The sequence below is a fragment of the Lissotriton vulgaris genome, chromosome 6 (assembly GCF_964263255.1).
Source record: "Lissotriton vulgaris chromosome 6, aLisVul1.2, whole genome shotgun sequence".
Classification (NCBI taxonomy): Eukaryota; Metazoa; Chordata; class Amphibia; order Caudata; family Salamandridae; genus Lissotriton; species Lissotriton vulgaris.
In genome coordinates, this window is record NC_141694.1 from 891,802,870 (window position 1) to 891,816,071 (window position 13,202).

At 48.7% G+C, this 13,202-nt stretch overlaps 1 protein-coding gene across 1 annotated transcript in view; it reads left to right on the top strand.

Annotated features, from left to right (window-relative positions):
* The window catches only part of ANAPC1 (anaphase promoting complex subunit 1), a 763,513-nt gene that overhangs the window by 364,027 nt on the left and 386,284 nt on the right, over positions 1-13,202 (top strand). Inside the window, exon 19 of the mRNA XM_086926883.1 lies at positions 4,862-4,953. Within this exon, the coding sequence (XP_086783009.1) occupies positions 4,862-4,953 (92 nt within the window). The remainder of the gene's footprint in view (positions 1-4,861; positions 4,954-13,202) is intronic.

The following is a 13,202-nucleotide window of genomic DNA, read 5'->3' on the forward strand; positions in this document are numbered from 1 at the left end:
TCAAAATGCATGGCAGTAGTTGCAGCACACCTCCGGAAGAGCAAGGTGTTTGTCTATCCATACCTGGACGAATGGCTGATCAAGGGAGCCACGTTTCAGGAAGCACAACTGCATTTCAACAAGAGGTCCGTTCTGCTGCATCGCTTGAGTCTACACATCAATCTCTCAAAGTCTGTCCTGACTCCTGTCCAGTGTCTGCAGTATCTGGGCGCCTCCATCGATACTCGCAGGCAAGCGTGTGTCCTTCGGAGGAGAGATGCTTATCAATCCTTCGGTAGGCTCAGACTCTCATGAACATACCTTTCCCAATGGTGAGGAAGGTGTCCTCTCTCTTGGGCTCCATGGCCTCGTGCATCTTTCTCACTCCTCATGCATGCCTCCGAATGTAGCCTCTGCAGGAATGTTTGGAGGAACAGTGCAACCAGAAAGAGAGGAGTTGGGAGGACAGGATTATGTGTCACAGCAAGCCATCCAGCCTCTACGATGGTGGTGCTCTCCACGCAATCTCCTTTCCACACGGAGATTCCAATGCAGACCATCGTGACAGATGTGTCTCTCCACGGCTGGGGTGCGTATTCGGATCACCTACAGATACAGGGCACGTGGTCCGTGAAGGAGTCCTCTCATCACATCAACTTCCTGGAACTTCGAGCTGTTCACTTGGCACTGAAAGCCTTCCTTTCGCACCTGTTCCCTGCTTGCACAGACGGACAACACAACAACAATGTTCTAGCTCAACGAGCAGGGGGGATCCCACTCTCGCCCACTGTCTTGGGAGGCCCAGACGATCTGGCACTGGCTTCTGGCCAGGGACTTGACCATCAGAGCGGCTCACCTTCCGGGTGTGCAAAATGCTCAGGCAGACACTATCAGCAGACTCGTTCTCGAAAATCATGAGTGGATCTTGAACGACAATGTGGTGCAAGAAATATTCGAAAGATGGGGAACTCCGGAGGTCGATCTGTCTCAGGAACAGCAAAGACTTCATGCTCTCCTGCCCTCACCACTGGGGACTGTGTGTTTTGTGCTGCAACAGAGGAAAAAGCAACCCAACGCCGTCTACGACGCCACTGCTGACTCTGTGTCTTGAAGGCACTGCTGCAACACCGCACCGTGACCCTGGTCTCACTGACGAAACCTGCTGACGCCGCCACCGAGCCGCTTCTCGCACAGCGACCCATGGGCTCTGCACTCCGCACCGCCTCACTTCACAACGACACCTTGGTATCCCCGCCGCCGCTCCATGCCGAAATCTACGCCGCTGCTTGCACCATGGCTCGAGGAACCGCTCGTAAAGTCACACGACGCGCCGCCCTCATCCCGCACCGCAACCTTGGCCTACAGACGCCTGCACCATCGACTTCAGTTCGTCAGCCGACATCATCGCTTCAGCCACTACGACGCCGCTGCTTGCACCGTGACCTGCCAGCACCGCGACGAGAACCGCCTTCACCTCGCATCGTGACCCTGGACTCACCGGCTACGCCATCTGGCGCCGATGCTCGCACCGTGACCTGAGGGCACTGCACGCCGCACCCCTGCACTACGCACCGCAGCACCCGACCCCTGCCGATGCCAGCACTCCTGACTTCAACAGAGGGGAATTCGACCTGCGACACATGTGACTTCAAGGGCCCAGATGACTCCTGCAACGACCGCCGGAACCGAGCCTGCAGACGCCGTGCTTTCGGAAGCTCAATGAGAGGTCGCCAACGCCCTGCATTTCTAAAAGGTACTGTTTGTTGGTCTTCCCAAAACCGTAGCTGGCCCGCAACGCCATGGTCAGCCAGAACTGTTTGGATTTGTTTGCTTACGACGCCGTGATAGCCCTGGACAGAGCTATCGAAATCAAGAAACTATTTTTCAAGCGTATTTTGATAATTGAAGATTTTTAAGTACTGTATTGTGGATTTTTATCGTTTTTGGTTTTGTCCTAAATATATAAAAATATTGGATATTTTTCTAAACTGGTCTGGTGTCCCTTTGTAGTGCTTACACTGTATTACTGTTGGTTATGTGCAAATGCTTTACACACTGCCTTTAAGATAAGCTTGACTGCTCATGCCAAGCTACCAAGGGGGTGAGCAGGGGTTATTTTAGGAGTATAACTCTCTTATCCTGACTAGAGTGGCGGTTTCTGCCCGACTTTGACACATGCCTTGGCTGACCAAAAATTCAATTTCTAACACCTATTTTCACATCTGCATACATCCCCATCTGTGCTGTCTGCGTTTCCTACTGGCGATAACATTTATAGACAATTGTCTGGTAAAGTCATATTAGAGAATCATTTTTATTTGTCTCTCTGACCTTCATAAATTAGGCCTTTCTCTCAGTTTCAAGACATGTTATTTGGCCCTGTAGTAGTTATTTCATTTTATTTGTGTGTGTGGGGTACTAAGCACAAGCAAACACATTCTGTCCTCCGTGGAGGATCCAGAGCATCCTCCTAGTAGTGGTAGTATTTTTTCCTCTCCTGGGGCATGGATAATAGTCCTGTTCCTTCAGTTATGTGTCATATAGCATTGTGTAGGCTCTTGCTGCTTTAGCGCAGTTTGTAAGAGAGTCCCTCCAGTAATTTCCGATCCCTCTAGGAGTCCTGGTTGGATCATGGCTACTCAGTCAGTGTACCTGTCCTTGTGCACAGACCTTCAGTGGAGGACCCTCCCTCACAGTTGCCTAGTTGAAGATCCTTTCGGTCAAATTGAGCCTAAATTTGGCTTTTTCATCTGCAGTGGCCTGGTTGACCGTGACATGTTCATCATTGGCTTTTTGGAAATCACAAGAGCAGGACTGTCAACTTTCTAGAGTTAGAGGAGAGACTCATTATACTTGTGGTTGTCCTCCTCTCAATACAGAACCTTTGAAATATGCAAAATAATGGCATACAGTATATGGACAAAAGTGTATTTTGGGAACCAAACATGCCTAGTTTTCATCATAACTAACCAGTTCTTATTCTGTATTTTGGGGCCAATGAGGAGTTTTTCAATCCATGTCTGCCAGACCATGCCACCTTACTTTTGGCTTCAGACCGAAGGAGTTAAATAACAATGTAATGCAATGTTTGAAATGGAGAATCCTGTATGATTTTTGGGTGGTGTGAAGGGTGGTGTGAAGGTTTGAAAAAGGAAGGTGTCAGAGTCTTTCTGTCTACTCCTGCTTCATTGCCATTTAGATTTCTACATCAGACCCTTCACAACTAGGACATATGAGGAATTCTCAGATTCCACCTGGATTGTACCACTCCCAACCAGTCCTCAGACAGACATAGTGACACTATTCCATGAGAAAGGCTTCTGATACTCATTTGCTTGGGGCTCTTATCAGGTGTGCTACACCATGACAAACCTCCCTCCATTGGAAGGCAAACCTTTGGATGTATTTAGGGCCAAAGCAGTATTGGTGGCTTCCTAATAACAGGTAAAGTGTAAAGCAGCTCCTAGTTTAGGCAAAATATAATTTGAAATCATTACTGTGTGCTCTGGAAGCCAACTTTAGATCGGATGTTCAGTTTGGCTAATCCTTGCTTAACTTCTTGTGGGTGGGCCTCTAAAGCTTTAGATTAATGTTACCCTTTTTAGCTTTCTTAAAGTTTTATAGTGTAAAAATTCACCCAGAAAAAGGCAGCTGAGATGTAGGGGTGATTACATGTTACTCCTCATAGTAATACCTTCACTATTTTATGTTAAGCCCTTCCAGTGTTCCTTTAGGTGACTCATCTGCTAACCTGCTAAATCTGTAGGTGTAAGTCTTCAGTTGAATGGAAAGGAACAGCAGTCACACTAAGGAGATTTGCTTAAATGTTAGGTCCCGGATGCAGGCAATGCTCCGCATACACTTACATTTCCATTGAAAGAACCTCATATTAATATCGAGGAGTAAAAGAATCACTCCAGTGAGTAACATGCACAAATAATATATTTTCTGTTGGTTTTTTTAATCTCCTCTCTTCTGGTTAGCCCTTACCTTTCCTCACAACCTAGTAACCCTTCACCTGTTCACTAATGCAAAAGCATTATTGAATTACACAGGTCAGACTTCTCTTTGGGTGATTCTCTGACTGCACTCTTTTTCTACTTTTAGCAGTTCCAAAAGTTGGGGTGCAAACACCCTTTCAACTGCTCAAGTTCCAACTTAATTTTATTTTTCTTTGTCTATTGGATGTACGTTCTTGCGCAGTACTCATGACTTATGTGGTTTATTCTCCATTGTCCCCTTTGCCCCCACTCCCATGCCCCTTTCGGAGACTGTGACTGTATCTGCCTCTGCGTCAAAATAGAATCATGTGCATTATATGTTGAATGTTAGCATTTTTTTAAAATCTGTTTTGTGTGTAGGTCTGAGTTCCTTCATTTGATATTGTGTATGCATTCCAGAGGGAGGCAGGAAGTGAGAACTAAGACCAATAGCAATTCCTTATGTCACAATTAATTTATTATGCTCATTCCTAGTATCCTCCCATGTATTACCACACATTTTCAGCTTGAGAAATGATGGAAACCCTTAAAAAGTGATAGAGAGGTAATGCATCACTTGATGAGACCCAGGTTGACCATCCGCATCTTTCTAGTGGGTGGTATTTCAAAAGGAATATTAAACTGCTTCTCTAAATGTGAATGTGCAACTATGCATCAGTGTTTTCAGGTGAGGGATCACTTTATTTGGTCAATGGTTCACTGGATATGTTAACATATAGCAACTTCTTCAGTGACTTTGATCTCTAGGAGCAATTATTATATTTTGGAATAGCAGCTTTTGTTTCTGTACTAAGTAACCCTCATTTACTCTGATTGTATTTGCATCGTTTTGCCTTTTTGAACCTGACCAACGTCACAACTCATTTTATTTTTATTTTCAGGGACTTGAGATTGGAACAGTATATAGATTTTTACTACAGGGATTACCCAACACTTCTGAAGATCCCAGGTCAAGTCTGTACAAGTGGCCCAGGTTTGTCATCCTCTATGCAGTAGAAAATCAGCAGCATGAAAGTTTGGGACAGAAGGAGCAGGATTTGGTTAGATTGTGATATCTGTGCTATCCTATTTTCCTTTCTGAAAAGTTTAATCTGTCTTGCTGCTAGGATGCATTCACAGGGTCTCCATTAAGAACTGGGAAACTGCAAAATCTCATGCGTTGTAAAAATATTTTATTTGTGTGTTGCCTCATGTCCTTGACTATTAATTTTTCCACTTGACCTGAGAACTCTGGATTGCTCTGGCCAAGTAGGCCTCTTCTGTTCTTGTAGTTCCGTTGTGAAGCATTTCATAACAAACAGGGATGGGGGAATCTCATGATGGTTGACCATCCTTTATTTGAGGAGTTATCTTGCAGACCTTTCTGGCTAGTGGGGTAAACGCATGGGTATAATGTAGGATGTTCTGTCTGAGCAATACAAATCATGTTGAAATAAGCAGTTTGAAAACCTTCCCATCACCCTACCTATGCGATTTGTTTGAAAGTTATTTCTGTAGTAGGGGATCTCTTTGTATAGTCCTAATCTAGTGAATAGTCCCGCTCATGTGTGGGGACCCCGGAGCAATCACAAATAATCTCTTAAATTGTCTTCTGTGCAGTCCTACATAGACACTTAAGAGAGAATTAAAGACAAATAATGCAGCCTATACTTGCAAGGCTACACTGTCCAGTACTTCAACTAGAATGCAAAGGATATTCCACCAATAATAAATTTAGCACAGTCTGCCAAGTTTTACCATAGAGAAACTTCCCCCCTTCACAAAATCCTTTGAATGATAGAGAGGAAGGAATGGACAGACAAGCCCCCATAGGCTGCCATTATGTGGCTTAAAAACGGATACTGTGCCTTTAAGGAAACTTTCCAGAACTCTCTGTATCTCAGAATGCACAGCAACTCCCTCCACTTTCAGTTCTTTTTTCCGGCTCCTGCTAGCAGGACCCTGGAGCATTGAGCTCTCCCTTTTTTGGGTGTTTTGTCTAATTGTTTGCACTTTTCAAGTGTTTGGAGTGTTTCACTCGACGTGTTTTTATTCCTTCTTCCTTTTGCTGGAGTTTTCTGGTGAATTCTTTTGTCCGATATGCCTTCCTTATTTGACAAATGCCCTGAGTGTGCCAGGAAGAAGGCCAAATCTGATCCACACAGGGTTTGTATCCTATGTCTCCCTTCTTCTCATGTCCCTGGGGATTGTGAGATCTGCCAGAAGTTCTCCAACAGGACCCTGAAGGACAGGGAGAAGACTCGGCTCCGAGGACTGGAGCAAAGAAGACAGCAAGATCAAGGTGGGTGTGGGCATGGAGAGGCCTCTTCCACTGCACGTACTTTGGCCTCTGGGGGGCTCCCCAGGAAAGAGAAGGCCAGAAAACGCCCCAGGGCTCCATCGACGTCGACAGCCTCGACGTTGGCGTTGAGAGGGATGACCACCGTCTGCTCCCAGTTTCCCCAGGGCTCTGGGTCGAAGCGACTTCGACGTCGTGACCTCGGACGAGGTCGACGTCGAGGACCGCTTTGTCGTCGAGACGCCATAGACGTCGTGAAGGGACTGGAAGGCATCGGCGCTCGCCGTCGAGGCAACACCGCCGTTCGACGTTGACTCGACGCTCGTCATCGAGGCGAAGATCATCGACGTCGAGACGAAGATCTTCGACGTCGAGAAGAGGAAGATCATCAACGTCTCGAAGATCATCGACGTCGAGAAGGCGCTCAACGCCGACACGTTCAACGTCGAAAAAGAGGTCAGTGTTGAGACGGAGAAGATCGACGTCCAGGAGGCGTTCTCAGGTCAGGACGGAGTCCCAGGGCTCTGTAGTCAGCCTTTCCTCTGCTTCTACGAGCCCACGGTCGCGGCGGCGCCGTCGCTCGTCCACGAGGAGGTCGGCCTCTAGGTCACCCTCATCAAGGCCGGCGCAGAAAAGAAGAAGAGTGGTAGAGTCTCCGGGCTCGCGGTACTCCCATGCCTTTTCGCCATCATGGCCCAGGACGACTACGCCTCCCTCGTTGCCCAAGGACCCTCCTCCGCGTAATCCTACGCCTCCACTGCCTCCTCCTCCTCCTCATAAACCTCCTCCTCCTTCTCCACCGCCACCTCAGCCGAGGCCTCTCTCTTTGCCTCATCTCCCGACACCACCGAGGGGGCTGCCACGCCCTAGGCTCCCTCCTTTACGGCCAGTGGACAAACCAAGGCCAAGGAGGTTGAGATCTCGCTCCAGGCGGAGGGACAGGTCCAGAAGTGACCGTCGTTCTTCCACATGGTCCAGACAGCGCCACAGGAGGGACAGGTCTAGGTGCCGCCACACGGACTCGTCCAGTGCCCGGGACTATTCCCCTACATTGTCAGATTCCCCTCGGACGAGGGTGTCTCCAGTAGACGACATAGTCTCCTTCCAAGAGGTGTTGTTACGTGGGGCGGCGAAACTGGGTATTAAACTCACGGTGCCCATGCCATCGACCTCAGTCATCTTCGAGACCCTGCATAAGAAACAGCTGTCTCGCCCCTTGTTGCCCTTGGTGCCACGGCTGGAGGAACCTGCCATGGAGTGCTTCCTCACCCCTGCCTCTACAAGATCGGCACCTTCCAGGCTGCATAAGAAATACAGGGCCCCGGACTCAGACCCGGCGTTCCTTCGCTCGGACACTGTACCGGACTCGGTGATAGTGACGGCGGCAGGAAACAGCACTCCACTGCCCCGTCGTCGACGGGGCCTCCCGACAAGGAGAGCCGCTTGATGGACTCGGCCAGCAGGAAAGTCTGCGGTACGGCCTCCACTTCTATGCAGGCTGTGAGTGCCTCAGCTCTGTTGGGCCGTTACGACTGGGCATTATGGGAGTTCCTGCAGCAGCTCCTGGAACACCTTCCCAAGGACAGAAAGGAGGATTTCCAAGAGCTAATTAATGAAGGGATGATGGTCTCCAACCAGGTGATAAGCTCGGCTGCGGATTCCTCGCTTTTGGCAGCCCACGGGTACTGCCATGGGATCAACCTGCGACGCCACGCCTGGCTGCGTCTAACGTCACTGAAGCCCGAGGCGCAGCAGTGGGTCGCCAACCTACCGTTTTCAGGAGTGACCCCGTTCGGCAAACATGCGGATGAGGAGATGGCCCGCATGAAGGCGGAGGCTGAAACCCTGACGGCTGTCGGGTTGGAGAAGCCGAAGGAACAGAGGAAGACCTTCCGCCCGTTCCAAAGGCGTTACGGTGCGCAGGGCAGAGGGCAAGGTCGGCAGGCTGGACAGCAGCAGCAGTAACAGCGGCAGCCATTCCAAAAGTGCCAGAGGGGCAGAGGCCATTCCAAAAGTGCCAGAGGGGCAGAGGTGGTCAGCAGCCCTCCTCCGCGAACAAGGGCCCGGCCGGGTCTAAGCCCTAAGGTGCTACTTCCCCCTCGTCCGTTACCCGCTCCGGTGGGGGAAGCATACAAAATTACTTGGCAGAGTGGAGAAAAATTACTCAGGACAAGTGGGTGTTGAATAATGTTTGCAATGGATTCAGTCTTCGTTTTCTCAGCCCGCCTCCAGCGATTCCACGGGTTTGATCGCAGTTCCAACTGCGCGAGCTCCAGGCGGAGGCCGATACCCTGTTAAGAAAAAGGGCGATAGAAGACGTCCCTCTGTCTCAAAGGGGAAAGGGCCTTTACTCATGCTTCTTTCTGGTACGCAAGAAAGACCAGAACGAGTTCAGACCCATTCTGGATTTGCGACAAGCAAACAAATGGATTCGCAGGGAGAAGTTTTGCATGCTGTCGTTGCACCAGATTTACCCTCAGCTGCAAAGGGGAGACTAGCTCTGGGCGATAGATCTGCAGGATGCGTACTTCCATGTGCCCATTGTACGGAAACACCAGAAGTCCATCTACAACAGTGAGGACTGTGTTTTCTCTACTGGGGTCGATGGCCTCATGTATCTTCCTCACCCCGCATGCACGCCTACACATGCGGCCGCTGTAGGAATGTCTGGAGGATCAGTGGGACCAGAGTCGAGGGAACTGGGACAACAGGATTCGACTGTCTCTGCATGCTCAGCAGTCCCTGAGATGGTGTTCAACAGAAAACCTCCTCAAGGGGGTTCCATTCCACAAGGACATTCCCACTCAAACTTTCGTGACGGATGCTTTTCTCCACAGCTGGGGAGCGCATTCCGGACAGTTACAGCTCCAAGGAACGTGGTCCCCGACGGAGTCCACGTACCACATTTCCTGGAACTCAGAGCTGTTCACTTGGCACTGAAGGCCTTTCATCCGTCTTTCCAGACCGACTCTCTGCTTGTACAGACGGACAATACGACAACGATGTATTACCTCAACAATCAGGGGGGCTCGAGATCGCGTACACGGTCACAGGAAGCGCAGGCGATCTGGCACTGGCTGCTAGCCAGAGGACTGATGATAACGGCTAACCATCTGCCAGGTGTGCAGAATGCTCAGGCAGACGCACTCAGCAGACTGATCCAGGAAAACCACGAGTTGGTCATAAACGACGAAGTGCTCCGAGACGTCTTCGCTAGGTAGGCCAACCCTGATGTGGATCTGTTCGCCACCGCCGAGAATTCGCATCCAGGTATTACCAGCAGGGGACTCTGGGGAATGCGTTATGGATCAACTGGTCGAACAGCTTTCTGTACGCTTTTCCGCCCATTCCCCTGATTCCGGCGGGGCTCATCAAGATGTCTCAGTCCAGGGCGCCGATGATCCTCATTGCTCCGGAATGGCCCAGACAGTGGTGGTTCACGGACCTGCTTCACTGGTCTCTCCTTCCTCACATACGGCTGCCGTGCCGGCCGGACCTTCTCACTAAGTTCGGGGGATAGATGGTGCACCCCAACCTCTCGTCGTTGAGTTTGGCGGTATGGCTCCTGAGATAGTGCAATATGGCCATTTGAATCTTCCTGAAGATTGTATGGACATACTGAAGGAGGCTAAGCGTCCTTCCACTAGGACTTCCTATGCTTACAAGTGGAAGAGGTTCTGCATCTGGTGCACGTCCAAGAACTATGATCCTATGACATGCAAGGAATATGTCATCCTTCCATACCTCTTGCATTTGGCGCAGTCTGGCCTTAACTTCCATTCTATTAAGGTTCATCTCGCTGCACTGACTGCCTACAGGAAATGCCCTTCACATACATCCTTCTTCCAGATTCCTGTGATAAAGGATTTTTTGGAAGGATTGAAGAAAGTGTTTCCTTCTGTTCGGCTTCCTTCGCCTTCGTGGGAACTGAATATGGTGCTGTCCAGGTTAATGAAGGAGCCTTTTGAGCCTATTCATAAGGCTTCGCTGCAGCACCTGTCCTGCAAGGCGGCGTTCCTCGTGGCCATTACATCGGCCCGCAGGGTAAGTGAAATTAAGGCATTGTGTTGCCAGGAACCTTATACTGTATTTCATGCTGCTAAGGTTGTGATGCGTACTCACCCTAAGTTCCTTCCTAAGGTGATTTCTGATTTTCATGTTAACCAGACTATAACTTTACCTACGTTTTTTCAGAATCCTTCCACACCAGCGGAAAGGTCTCTTCATTCTCTGGATAGGTCAGAACAATTGTTTATCAACTATGGGTCGGTCAGGACTGGTCTTGCTACCTCTAAACAGTCCATCTCTAGGTGGATTGTGTCCTGTATCCAGTTGTGTTCTCAAAAGGCTAATAATACCTTAGGGGGTAAGCCTAAGGCTCATTCCACCAGGGGCAAAGCGGCTACAACAGCGTTGCTCGGTAATGTTCCCATTGCAGACATCTGCAGGGCAGCCACATGGAAGTCGGTCCATACCTTTGCGAAGCACTACTGTCTGGTCTCTGATGCCAGAGCAGATGCTCAGGTTGGGCAGGCTTCGTTAGCAAATCTGTTTGCACAGTAGTGGTGTCTTTTTATTCCACCGCCGGTTTGGTTGTGGAGATGGGCTTGCCATTCTATTCACTAAATTATGACTATACACAGAGATCCCCTACTACAGAAGGAGTAGTTTCTTACCTGTAACTCCAGTTCTGTAGTAGGAGTATCTCTGTTATAGTCATAAGCGCCCGCCCTCCTCCCCGGTGGAAAAAAAGATGAAATACTGAATGCTACAGGTCTAGCTTTATACACCTCCAAAAATAACTGAAAGTGGAGGGAGTTGCTGTGCATTCTTGGATACCAAGAGTTCTGGAAAGTTTCATTAAAGGCACGGTATCCCTTTTTAAGCCACATAATGGCAGCCTATGGGGGCTTGTCTGCCCATTCCTTCATCTCTATCATTCCAAGGATTTTGTGAAGGGGGGAAGTTTCTCTATGGTGAAACTTGGCAGACTGTGCTGAATATAATATTGGTGGAATATCCTTTGCATTCTAGTTGAAGTACTGGACAGTGTAGCCTTGCAAGTATAGGCTGCATTATTTGTCTTTAATTCTCTCTTAAGTGTCTATGCAGGACTGCACAGAAGACCACTTAAGAGATTATTTTTGATTGCTTCGGGGTTCCCGCACATGAGCGGGACTATTCACTAGATTATGACTATAACAGAGATACCCCTACTACAGAACTGGAGTTAACGTTAAGAAACTACTCCATATTTATGATTCTGGCGCTCATTTGTCTTTTTACATCACCGCTGGTTTGGTTGTGGGGATGGGCTTTCCATTCTGTTCACTAGATTATGACTATACACAGAGATCCAGATCCAGTCCCATTTATATGTTTTCTAGCTACAAATTAAACTGTGTAAGGGAACGATGTCCCCACCAAAGACGACACGTTTCAGCCGTGCCATGACTGCAAGTAGTAGCTGTCAGTCATGGACCTGCATGAGTGGTGAGTTGGGTGTCTGGGTTCGGGTACAGCTCTAAGTTACGTGATAAGTACACCCTCGTGCATCTGATGCAATCCAAGACCTGAAGGTGAAGTTCAGGCCTTCCTAAACGTTGCACTAAAACTCTGTAGGTAAGTCACAGACCTGAACTCTGCCTGGTCTAGAGGCCGCTGCTGTGACTGTCCAATGTTACTTTCAAAGTGCTCCTCAGAGCTGAAGTATTCAATCTAATGGAAGCAGAAAAAAGCACATTTGGATTCATCCTCTTTGACTCCAAGGAGAAGAAGCGAGGGCATCATGATGTAAGTCGCACACTTTTGAGGTTTCTAGCCACAGAATAGATTTCTTGGATGGCCTGACATGCCCCTAATTTTCTGGGCCATTGCCAACCTCACAGCAAATTGAGACCTTCAAAGAGACCTTCTTACAAACTTTGCATACACTTCTGGAATGCCTATGGACCTCCAGGGCTTCCATTGGGGTGACGGACCACAGATTCCTCCCTGGCACCTTCAGCCTGCTGGGACCCATTAACAAGCCTGTGCCGACTCCAGTACAGACTTGCACTTTGGCTTTGTGATCCATGCCGGTTCCTTCTACTCAGATGCCAGTGCTGACACAGATGTTGGACCCCGGGCCAACTTTGGCTCCTGCTCAAATTATGTCTGGCAGTGACATCACAAAAGCACAACCAGTTATTTTGCAGCCTTACGCTAACCCGGTGCCTCTGCTAAGTCTCAACTACCAATAAGGCCTCCATTTTGTTTTTGGTTCTTTCTCTAATCCTATGCCGAAGCAGGGAGCACCCTAAATTGATGATATTGATGTTTTTACCCCTCATTGATTTACAGAACACCAGTGTGCTTGGACGGAATTTGGCTCTCCACTTTGGCCACCAATGGAAGAAAATGCCTGGTTTACAGTGGTGGCATCAGAACAGATATCTATGATTGCAGCTTATCTGCATTGAAACCAAATTGAATGTTCTGACTGAAATTTTGCAGCTGGTGCCAGCAATGTTGAGCTTCTTCTAATGATGCCCTTACAGACACTTTGATAGCAGCTTGGTTGAAGCGTTAATCTTGCTTGCCTGTGAATAGGCAGGTGGCCAGACATCACAGCCCTGCAACTTATAACCTGGAGTTTCTCACCAAGCACCCCACCCCAGAGTCTTATTGTTGAGTCCTTGCCCAATAAAGTACATTTCAGCTCATTTCCAACCACTCCTCTGTATGGGAATCCCAAGAGAATTGATGCATTTAAGAAATGTATGTTTTCTTCTGCAAGTCTAGCTCTGCAGTCCGTAAATGCAGTGTGTCTGTTTGGCTGCAACGCTTATGCCCTTTGGAACATGGCCAGCAAGATCTTGCCAGCCCTCCTAGTAAACCATAGGGCCTTTTGACCCAGAAAATTCATGATGGACAAGATGAGGTAGAATATGTTATATGTGCAA